The 12,044-nt window shown below is 38.4% G+C and overlaps 1 protein-coding gene across 1 annotated transcript in view; it reads left to right on the forward strand.

Moving 5' to 3' along the window:
• Positions 1–12,044, forward strand: part of LOC149065323 (cyanocobalamin reductase / alkylcobalamin dealkylase-like) — a 32,753-nt gene continuing 20,709 nt past the window's right edge. Inside the window, exon 1 of the mRNA XM_089254232.1 lies at positions 1–241. Coding sequence (XP_089110358.1) covers positions 158–241 — 84 coding nt within the window. The 5' untranslated portion in view covers positions 1–157. The remainder of the gene's footprint in view (positions 242–12,044) is intronic.

Genomic DNA, 12,044 nt, shown 5'->3' on the forward strand with positions numbered 1-12,044 from the left:
GTTTACATTGGTGTGCGCGTGATGTTCGGCCGGTGGTTGAGTTGTTTTTAATGGCTTTTTAATTGTTGTCAGCGAATAGAGTGATTGAAATGATTCTTCCTGCATGTTGATATAAAGACTCGTTGTTGCTGAGATCTCCACGCTGAATTATCTTCCGATGGAGACCCGAGAAGCTTGCGAAATGGTCTCGATGCTTGAGAGAGGGTTCGGACCACGTGGTTTCGAGTTTTACCCTTTCAAGGTGAGTGGACATTCTGTTCAACAATTCGCTTTCGCTCTGTATGATTAATTTGAATGCGAAGTGCCCCCTCTCCCCCCCCCCCAGCAGGCCCGTAATAAGGCTGGGGTAACTGGGGCTCTCCTCCGAGCCAAATGTTGCCCCACAAAAATTCACATATTTTGTATATTAATTGCCAGCCGAAGGAAAAGTCTGCCCATGGCCTCGAGATAGCCCTATTCCCTAGAAGCATATTCATGGAGGGGGCAGTGGTTAAGCGGGCTGTGACTCAGGGTGGCAAGTTTGAGGAAACAGGGATCAAGGAAATTGAACTAGATAAGGGGGGTGGGAAGGGCTGCAGAATTTCAAAAGCCCACATGCGGTGAAATCATTAATCTGCCTTTGTGCAGAGAGGGAGCTAGAGTGTAGACCGGTAAGTGACCTGGAGACAAGCCCGTAACTAGGCTTGGGCAACCGGAGCACTGCCCCAGGGCCCCACAAAAATTTCCTCTTATTTTGTGCAATACAGTCAACGCTCATTATAATGACCCCCCACATTATGGCTATCACTCTATTTCAAACAATCGGTAAAATATGTCCCAATAAGGATTATCATATAGGCTATGTTTTCCTGTTGATGTAACGACCCTCCCACTATTACATCCATTTTGGATGGGACGAAGGGGTAATTATAGTAAGTGTTACTGTATTTACCAAAGCGTATTAAAGACAAGCATTTTCTCTCCTATGAAGGAACCGGTCCTCTCCTCGGAGATGAGAGGTCAATCCTTTCAAGGGCATGCGACACCGTCGGCAGAGGGCAGAACTTCCGAAACTGCCGTTGGGGGCTGGGGGATTTGAATTTGAAGGACATTCCACCTCCTTTTCCTTGTATTAGCGACTCGTGGTACTTGTTTTCTCCCATTTAATTTCATCATTTAGTTTAATTATTTTAATAAAAGGTCCTTTTCAGGGTCATTATTTTTTTTCTTTAACTTCTCTGAACGTGTTTTTCCCTTTTGAAGTTTATTTTTTATTTAATTTTTTGAATTACGTTCATTTTTGCGATGGCAAAAACTTCTAACCGTTGTAGTTACCAAGGATGTGAAAGGCATTCCAATACTGAAGGAGCTCATATGTTCAGATTTCCTAAAGACAACAGGTTAGTTATGAATTTCTTATCTTTCTTTACTACTGCTTACAATTGTCAAATGAGTATTAGTTTTTGAAAAATTTAGGGGGGGGGGCTGGGACGGCACCAGCCCGGAACAATTACCATAATTTTTTTTTCTTTTATCAGGCTGTAATTGATTATGGAAGGGCCCATAGCCCCCACGTCCTGGAGCAGGGCTTCTAGGTGGATGGATATCACTGGTAGGCATGAAGCCAGACTTTTCATGGGCCCCTTCTCTAATGAATTTACAGTACAAAGAAAATGATAATTAATAATAATAAATGATAAAATAAACCTTGCGGGCCACCCCTTGTTCAGCAGGCCCTCCATGGAGGAGGAAGGAGGCAACAGAGCTTCAATCTTGGGGGCCTGGAAAAATTATAATTTTCTCTGTACTGTAAATTCATTAGAGAAGGGCCCATGAAAAGTCTGGCTTCGGGCCTACCAGTGATATCCACCTAGAAGCTCTGCTCCAGGACGTGGGGGGCTATGGGCCCTTCCATAATCAAGCGTAGGGCCCCTGCTTCAGGATGTGGGTGCCATGGGGGTTTGCACAAACCCAATATACATGTATGGAGATGTACGCTCTATATAATTACATTATTAATATCCATTAATGTATAAGAAGCCCAGAGCTAAAAATTAATTACTTCAGTCTTATATTAAGGCGTGACAAAATGTAATGACGCCAAGCAACTTTTTTTCCTGATGAAACCAGTCCAAAATTGTGTACTCATTTTTTTAGGGCTTAAGCAAAGCTGGGCAAGTCGCAAAAAAATGTAGGTACAAACAAAACCTTTACCTGAAGAAAAATTTCTAAAATAATGCTTCTTTCAACTTTTTCATGGCACAGTGACTTTTCATGTGGCCAGATATGCTGCTGTATGTTCTAAGCTTTTTGTGCTGCTCCAAGACTGCAATTTAGTAACTGCAAAGAAAATTTCAGGCACCAATGTCAATTTTTTATTTGCTCCAGCACCCAGCCCTGGACTTGAAGACCTTTTTCCATGCTAGCAGAAGTGGCGATATATTCTAGTAATTTTGGCATGCACATAACAAGTCTCAGTCTTATGAACTCAGTTTGCACCTGAAGAATTTACAGTTAACGATTTCAATTTGATTACAATCTCATTAAATAAAGGTGGGGGTAGGATTTATTTTCTGCATTTTGAAGTTTCATCAAAATGTTGTTCCCCCACCCTCGTTAATTTCAATTCCATCTAATGTGGTTAATATATATGTATATATATATTTCCATCTACTCATATACGATATAATTATCATTTCATGAAATGCTGATGCAAATTTTTTTGGAACTAAGCTAGCTTGCTATCCTCAGAAAAATAGCAATGATAATCAAAAAAATAAACAGAGAAAAGTAAAAAAAGAACACAGCGGAAACAGGGTTCTCACTTAAAACTTTTGCTTAGTTGAAAAAAAGAAAATTTGTAATTATTACTTCATTGTCTTGAACAGTAACTAGCATTCATCATTATAGTGCACATTTTCTGCATAGGTGAAACTACAGTTTGCGTAACAAAGCAGTTGGGTATATAGGCCTACTCTGGGTTTTGTTACTAATGACACCCAATACCGTTAAATTTTCTTCTGTACTTTTAGGGCATAAACAATATTTACACTGCTCAGCGAAGAGCTAGAAATGAAAGTGCTTCATTTGTCAAATATGAATACACTAGCAGAACGCTAATGTTTAAACAGATCCCTTTTATAAAAGGGATTGACAACACAGTAAAACTATCAAGTTCACCTAACCTTATTTATATCGGATCTTGTAATTTACACATTTTTCACTGTGCTTTTGGAAGTGATCTCAAAAAAGCTTCATTCTTAAAAACTTACATATCTTCATAATTTGTCATGTGAATTGTCAAAGAGAGTAGTTACACTGGGCTGTAGGAGACTCCAAAAAATAAAAAATGTTAAATATTGTGAGGAGAGACAGAAAAGAATTATCTGTAGTTGCTAGTATACTGTTTTGGCCAAATATTGTTTTTTGTGAAGAAGTCATTTCTGTAATTTTGCTTTAGTTTGAGTCAATCTTACAGTATACTGAAATAGTGAGATGGGGGGGAGGGGGGAATTGAAATTTTTTAAAAAGATAAAAATTTCAGGGATTTTTCTTCATTATGCTATGATTATATTGTCTAAGTGGGGTACCCTCCCCCATTCTACTTTTTCTGATTGTTTGAGTGGGAGCTCCGCAGAAATTCATGCATTTATAATTTAAAGAAATAAGTGGAAACACACAATTAAAGTTTATAAATTTCAAAATTTCTCTGTATTTTTTTAAAATTTATGTTGTTTGTGTGATAGTTTCACGAGTAAAAATAAGTGCATCACAATATCAAACAGGTAGTTTCAATTTTTAACAACCATTGCTTTATATTCATTGGAAAAAATGGGCACATAGAGCTTATTAAAATATAAATTGTTGGAGTACATTAAATATTTTACTTTTATTATTCAACTTATTTCTAATTTGCATTTCATGTATAATAGTTGATGCCTATCTTTATTTTACAGGTGTCAAGCATGGGTCTCCACCTGCGGAAATCCGAAATTACTTGGGATAGCCGCCGAGAAGTTGTATGCCAGTTTTCGAATTTGTGACAAACATTTTGGAAACTGGTGCTTCATGAATGTCTTACAGAGGAATCGGTTGGTGCATAATGCGGTCCCAAATTCCCCAAAGCCTCAGCACAATCAGCAGCAAGATGGAGAGCCATCAAACTCTTGTGCAGTTGAGAGTGGCAAGGCTTCTGAGGGCATTGTGCAAGCTTCCTCAAGTTTGCTTGCAGAGCTACTGCTTGCGCCTGTGCTACCTCAACCAGCCGCTCATGCACAGGTGTCTCCCTCTTCGACTTTGAATGGAAGCACCAGTTATGCAAGCACCCCAGTTGTGGCTTCAACTTCTGAGAATACCTTATCCTCTTCGTCCCTTCTGCTTTCTGACATGAATACGCCGCTGGGAAGAAATTGCAGCACACCAGTTTCCAGGAAATATACCCCTAGGAAAATGAAGTTGGCGCAGAAGCTGAAGAGACAGAGGGATTCAGCAAGGAAGTTGCGAGCAAGGTTTGCGGCATATAGGCAGTCCATCTCGACCGCAAAAAAACAGTCTTTAAGAGCCACGTTCACACAGCAGGGGGTCAACACCAAACTCTCTGGGTTCGTTGCCAGGCAAGTTAGCCTCAGCTTGAAAAAAAACAAGGGTAAGAGATATACTCTAACAGATAAAGTGAGTGCTTATCAGATATTCTGTAAGAGTAGGTCTGCGTACAAATTCATGCGCACCTTCTTGGAACTGCCATCGCCTCAAACACTGCAGCGCTTCATTTCTTCCCGTTTGGCAGTTCCAGGAATTAATAATGACGTTTTGGAAGCATTGAAGGACGTCCTAAAAAATAAAACATACCAGGAAAAACTATTTGCTCTGGTGTTGGACGAGATGTCCATTAAGAAGCATCTAGTTTATGATCCTGTGGGGGACAGTGTCGTAGGTTTTGAGGACTTTGGGGGTGGCATCAGATCCTCAAACATAGCTGATCAGGCGCTAGTTTTGATGTTGCGCAGCCTCACCAGCAGGAAGAAATTACCTTTGGGTTTTTTTTTCTCAGAACATGCCATGCCTGCAGCTAGACTCAAACAAATAGTTCTAGAAACTCTGCAGGCATTAAGCAATGCTGGTGCGGTTGTGAAAGCCTTGATCTGCGTTCAAGGTACCAACAATTCACGCCTGTTCAGCATGTTGGACATTGTCCCCCATAAACCTTATTTTGATTTTGAGGGTGCTAAAATATTTGGAATATTCGGCCCACCTCATCTTCTAAAAAATTTAAGGAAAAATTTGATGAAGTACGACCTGCAAACCGATAAGGGTATCATTTCTTTCCAACATATAAAAAAATTTTACGAGTTGGAAAAGACAATGGCAGCCAAAACGGCTTATAAGCTCACCGATGAGCACATCTATGCAGCTGGTCTGTATTCGATGAAGGTCAGCCTTGCTGCACAGGTTTTCAGTAACTCTGTGTCAGCAGGGATGAACCTGTGTTTATTGGGGGGCTTAATAAGCGCGTCAGCTGCTCCAACGGTTGCGTTTGTTAAGCAAATAAATGATTTGTTTGATTCGACAAATGTCACCAGTGCTAAACCTCTCAGAGGCAAACCGTTGCATTGTGCAGTGTCCGCAGACACACAACACATACAGGTGTGGAAGGACACTTGCGAATCCATGAAATCGTGGAGATTTGTGGATCCCCTGGCAAGCACGAAGAAGCCTCGTTGCAAACCAGGTTGGACCCTGACCCTGACTTCATTAGCCATGTTGGCTGAAGAGGTCCTCCTGTCAGGGCTCCAATTCTTCATGCCAGGACGATGCAACCAGGATTGCCTCGAGAATTTTTTTAGCAGAGTAAGGGGGAGTGGTGGGAACCGCACCAATCCAACTGCCCATGAGTTTCACTCAGCGTTCAAATTGGCATCAGTCAATGCGTGTGGAGCCAGCAGGTTCACGAACTGTGAACCAGATGGTGACAAGTTCATGTTCCACTTACTATCGTCTGGTTCACAGTTTGTTCCATCAGAGGAGGAAGAGCAACCATCATGCTGTGAGTCAGCCACTCCAGACGCAGATGGTGAATTGCTCAATAAATCTTCTATGGATGCCATGTCATTAACAGAGGTTAATGCATGTTCATACATTGCTGGCTACATAGCTCGCAGAGCTCTGTCTGGTGTTAGTTGCACGCTGTGCAAAACAGCGATGTTTGACTCTGCTAAGTTGAAGGAACACCTGCTGTATATATACTTCAAGCAGTACGACAGCAATAGCGACTACAGATTGAAACGTCCATCAGAAAATTTTGTGCAATTCTTTGCTGCTGGCATGACAATCGCTGAAACCCATCTAGCCTCGTCCATATCAAAAGGATGCGTGTTACTGCACCTTAAACAGACAGTGCGTGAGGCGAGGCTTCTGGATTTCATCGATTGTGATGCCCACACAGAAGTTTTAAAAGAAAAAATAACCACTCATGCTTCGAAGCTTCTTCTTAAAATATATCTCAGAGAGAGGAATAGAAAGTTATCAACGACTTTTGACATTAAAAACATTCAAACTCTGGCAAAGAGAAAAAGAGTGTAAGCATGATAGGAAAAATTCACCAACATACAAGGGCAATTTTCCCTGAAAGGGAAATTAATCTGCAGGAAAATTCCCTGACAGAAATCAAGAAAGTGGCCAAGTGACTGAGCTGGTCAAGTGACGGAATGAGCCAGCTAGCAGGTGACAGACAAGGTGAGTGACTGAGTGAGCAAGTGACTGATTCAGAGAGCAAATGAGCGAGTAAGTGATCAAACAAGTGATTGAGCCAGTAAGTTAGAAAATGAGAAATGAGTAATAAGTTAGTGAGTGGGTGGCTGAGCAATTGATTGGGTGTAAGAGTGGACAGGTGAATGAGCAAGTGACTGTGTGAGTAAGGAAGTGTATGGTTGTGCGCATGAACAAGTGATTGTGTGAGTAAGAAAGTGATAGTCAGAATGCACAAGAAAGTGACTGTGTGAGTAAGGAAGTGTATGGTTGTGCGCATGAACAAGTGATTGTGTGAGTAAGAAAGTGATAGTCAGAATGCACAAGAAAGTGAATGTGTGAGTGAGTGATTGCTTCAGCGGGTGAAGGAGTAAGTGATCGTGTGAGTGAGTAAGCAAGTGACTCTTAGAGTGAGCAAGAAAGTACTTGTAATTGTGTGGGCGAATGGTGGAGTAAGTGAGGAATTGAGTGAGTGGCAGACTAATTGATCAAATGAGTGAGCGAGTGACTCTTGCCCACTAACTTTGTTACACATAATTTCTTTTCCTTACTCGCTGACCCAATCACTTGCTCGCTGTTTTGCTATCTGAATCTGTCACTTGCTCACTCAGTGACTCATCTTTCCTGTTATGCTCTTTCCTACTCATTTTATCACTTGGCCAACATGATCACTCAGCCACTCGCTCGATCTCTGAGGCATTGAATTTTCTCACAGATGATTTTTCCTTTTAGTGAATTTTGTGTCAGGGACTTGTTTGTTGGTGAACTTTTCCTTTCAGTGAACAGCTTTGTGGTGAGTTATTGGTTGGTCTTTGTCATGAACCATGAGTGAGAAGCATGCAGTGGTTTTTTTTTTTTTTTTTTTTTTTTTTTTGTGTGAAATGTGGCATCTACTTCAAATTGTTAGATTTGGTTCTGCTTTTTAGGTCAAACTGGGCTAAAACAAATGACCAATTAGAAATGAGATAATGTTTGGTGGATTTGATTTTTTTAGCGAAAAGACCAATTAGGTCAAACTGCGCCAAAACAAATGACTATTAAGGTTGAATTTCTTCCTGTCATCTCAGTAACAGCATGCACAATAAGTAAAGTAGTGTTGCCATTTGTCGAATCAATGTTGCGTGGTATGTAAAACAATGACATGGATTGTAAACAACTGTAATTTGTTGTAAAAACCAATGGCTTTGATGAATTTAAAAATGTGAGATGCATTACAATGGTCATTCAAATTTATTTGTTCCTCTCATGTCGAGAGTTTGCGTATTTCAAAAATCAATGCTGTCCAAATTCAATGCTTCCAAAAGTAAAGTCCCCTGCAGGTTGTTTTGTTCATAATTTTTGTCACACCGTGCTTACTTTCTGCACATGAGGGCTAATTAGATTGGGACCTGTAATTTATTGCTGCTTCCGAATCCATCGAAGCCTTATCCATGCTCAGAGTTTGGTGCGCTAACCCCCTTCAGTGTGGGACTAATTAGGCCAGACTGCGCCAAAACAAATGACCAATTATTAATCAAACTTGTTCTTTTCAAGTCTGGATAGTCAAAGTATGCACGTTAAGAAAACAATGTTAAGTAAAATGTAAAACAATGATGCAGACTGTAAATAACTAATTTGTTGTAAAAACCAATGGCTTTGATGAATTTAGAAATGGGAGATGCATCTCAATGGTCAGATGGAATGCCACGAAGAGAAAGATGACTTTGACCAAAAGTTGTCATACAATGATAATGATGGTGTGGACAAAAAGCATGAACAATGTTCAATGGACTCTGACAATGGGGGCACTCTGGTTGACTCTCGAAATGAAAACAATGATTGTGCGAGCCAACTGTGTCCTATGCATAACCAGGCTAACAAGTCTTCCTCCTTTCAGTAACTCGTGCAGCTTGAACGGCAATGGCCAAGTGTGGATCTGATGGCATGCAGCTTATTATTAATCAGATTGTTCCTGCCAGCAGCAATGCACCACTTTTCGGAGGACTGAAAAATGGTCACTTACAGAGACCAAAAGGCTATTGCTGATGTTAAACAGATGTTCTAGGTGCTGTGTCTGCTTTCCCATTGCACGGTATTCCAACATGAACCAGTAAAACTTTACTGTGTTAGTTCAGGCGAGTGTCTAATCGACCTGTGCTACTGTGCCTGCAGTTTTGTTTCAGAAAACTTTTCTGCAACAGGGTTGTTGTGAATAAATGGAATAGCTTAGACTGGTATCTATTGCAATAGTCCTGTTTTAAAAGGAATATGATACCTATGATGGAATTAATCAAGAATTGGTCCTTACCGAGATCAAGACAACCATAATATTTTATGGGAAATATATTTTTCTCAACAGTTTTTCGAGGGAATGGTTTATATTTTGGGATGTGTATTTGCAGATACATTTCATGTCAATATTTTCTTTATGTGCATTTTGTTGTCATCCTGAATGTGCAGCCTACCACTTGTAAAAGTAGTAAGTTTGCACAAACAACTAGCAAAGCAATTACTTATCACATCAGTTTATATAAAGTATGAACTTATATTTATATTGAAAATTAATTGATGGTATGAAATGTAATAGTAGAGACCATTTTCTTTATACTCTTGAGCAAACCATTCGGGAAAGTTTTCTAATTGCTGTCATAACTATTATTACATTTTCAATTAAATTAGTAGTTTATATGATGCTGTTGAATTTTTCCAGCAGTGGTGGAATTAAGTGAAGAGGTTAATGTGAATGAGTGTGGATATTAATTAAATCATGTAATGGTAACTGGTATTGGTTTTAAAATATATCTGTTGCAAAGAGTAATTAGATTTCACTTTTTTTTTTTTTTTTTGTCACGCTTAACTTTTTCTGAATTTAAATCTAACCATTTTCGTATTAGTGGAACCTTGTAAGACATTTAATTTCCCCCCCCCCCCACTATTCATTGTAAGTAACCTAAATTTCTTCAACTGCTTATATATATATGTGTGCATTGATATAAACCATCTGGTGTACTCTTTTTACAACAGATAGGTGTGTAAAGAAGTTGATTACATCATATATTTCATGGTGGTGTCTGTTATTATTGAATGATATAGGTACCCATGATACTCTTATTGCGCAGAACATTAAAATATATCTAGCGAGCAAAATAGAGAAAATGTAAGGACTAAATTATCATGTAATTTGACAATGCTAGCTGATATGATGCTTAAGAAACTCTAGTAACTTGTCTTTAGCTGAACTTAGTTATTCCTGCTTTTGCACTAAGATATGGCATATTTACTAACATTTATAATGCAATGGTTTTCCAATTGAAGCTGTATCCAAACGTGCAAAAAAAAATGCTTTAGGTGTCACGTCCTATCAGCTCTGCCGTGGTTGAAAATACACTTCAAAACTCTGTGAATTTAAACACCCTGAGCTAAGAAATTTTTACGTGAGAATGAATGAGTTTAATTAGTGTATTAAAAACAGATGCTTTGTGAGAGAATTTTTATATGGAATTAAATTTTGGGCACATCAGAAAATTTAAAATATCAAAAAATAGATATTTCTCTTCAGTATAATGATAATTCTGAATATAAAACCCTTCAATTTACATGAAATTGAGTGTTTTGTTATTTAACATAGCTATCAGGTTAACAAAAACTATTTCACATCATTGACAGTTAGTTTCTGAGGTCAAAAATCTAACCTCTGATGTGCTGCTATACATATTTTGAATAAACAGCTCTATTCCACTTAGCAAATTGAACACAAGTAATGATTACAGCTTAGATAAATAAACCATAAAATCTTATGCTCCAGACCATGTTGAAAAATTCAAAATTGCAAATTACAATTAATATTTTGTTTTAATTATTGTAATAAATTAATTTTCTGAAAAAACATTGTGATATGCAAAAAAATAAGTTTTTCATCATGTTATATACCTATTACACCTTAGAACATTATCAAAATGTATTCATTTAGGTTTTTGACGGTTTAAACCAGTTTTTGTCAAAAACTGTCTCTTAGATTTGACATTGTCATGAGCATGACTTAAGAAAAGCATAGAAAAATTTAATGAAGTGTTGAACACATACCATGCATATTTATTCCGGCTGGAATTAGTAAGCACTATTCATTTATCCCTTTTCCCTAACTTCGAAAAACAAACAATTACTGTTTCAGAGATAGCTTTTTAACTTTTCAGAAACAAAAGCCAAAACTGAATATTTCCCAGAACCAAAAATGTGTGTGACATTAAATAACAAGTGAAAGAGTTTGCAATTGGTTATAGAAAACTAATATATTGGATAGTCAAAGTATGCACGTTAAGAAAACAATGTTAAGTAAAATGTAAAACAATGATGCAGACTGTAAATAACTAATTTGTTGTAAAAACCAATGGCTTTGATGAATTTAGAAATGGGAGATGCATCTCAATGGTCAGATGGAATGCCACGAAGAGAAAGATGACTTTGACCAAAAGTTGTCATACAATGATAATGATGGTGTGGACAAAAAGCATGAACAATGTTCAATGGACTCTGACAATGGGGGCACTCTGGTTGACTCTCGAAATGAAAACAATGATTGTGCGAGCCAACTGTGTCCTATGCATAACCAGGCTAACAAGTCTTCCTCCTTTCAGTAACTCGTGCAGCTTGAACGGCAATGGCCAAGTGTGGATCTGATGGCATGCAGCTTATTATTAATCAGATTGTTCCTGCCAGCAGCAATGCACCACTTTTCGGAGGACTGAAAAATGGTCACTTACAGAGACCAAAAGGCTATTGCTGATGTTAAACAGATGTTCTAGGTGCTGTGTCTGCTTTCCCATTGCACGGTATTCCAACATGAACCAGTAAAACTTTACTGTGTTAGTTCAGGCGAGTGTCTAATCGACCTGTGCTACTGTGCCTGCAGTTTTGTTTCAGAAAACTTTTCTGCAACAGGGTTGTTGTGAATAAATGGAATAGCTTAGACTGGTATCTATTGCAATAGTCCTGTTTTAAAAGGAATATGATACCTATGATGGAATTAATCAAGAATTGGTCCTTACCGAGATCAAGACAACCATAATATTTTATGGGAAATATATTTTTCTCAACAGTTTTTCGAGGGAATGGTTTATATTTTGGGATGTGTATTTGCAGATACATTTCATGTCAATATTTTCTTTATGTGCATTTTGTTGTCATCCTGAATGTGCAGCCTACCACTTGTAAAAGTAGTAAGTTTGCACAAACAACTAGCAAAGCAATTACTTATCACATCAGTTTATATAAAGTATGAACTTATATTTATATTGAAAATTAATTGATGGTATGAAATGTAATAGTAGAGACCATTTTCTTTA

The sequence above is a fragment of the Pholcus phalangioides genome, unplaced genomic scaffold (assembly GCF_987345545.1).
Source record: "Pholcus phalangioides strain wild (caught in Gottingen) unplaced genomic scaffold, Ppha-v1.0 ptg000040l_1, whole genome shotgun sequence".
Taxonomy (NCBI): Eukaryota; Metazoa; Arthropoda; class Arachnida; order Araneae; family Pholcidae; genus Pholcus; species Pholcus phalangioides.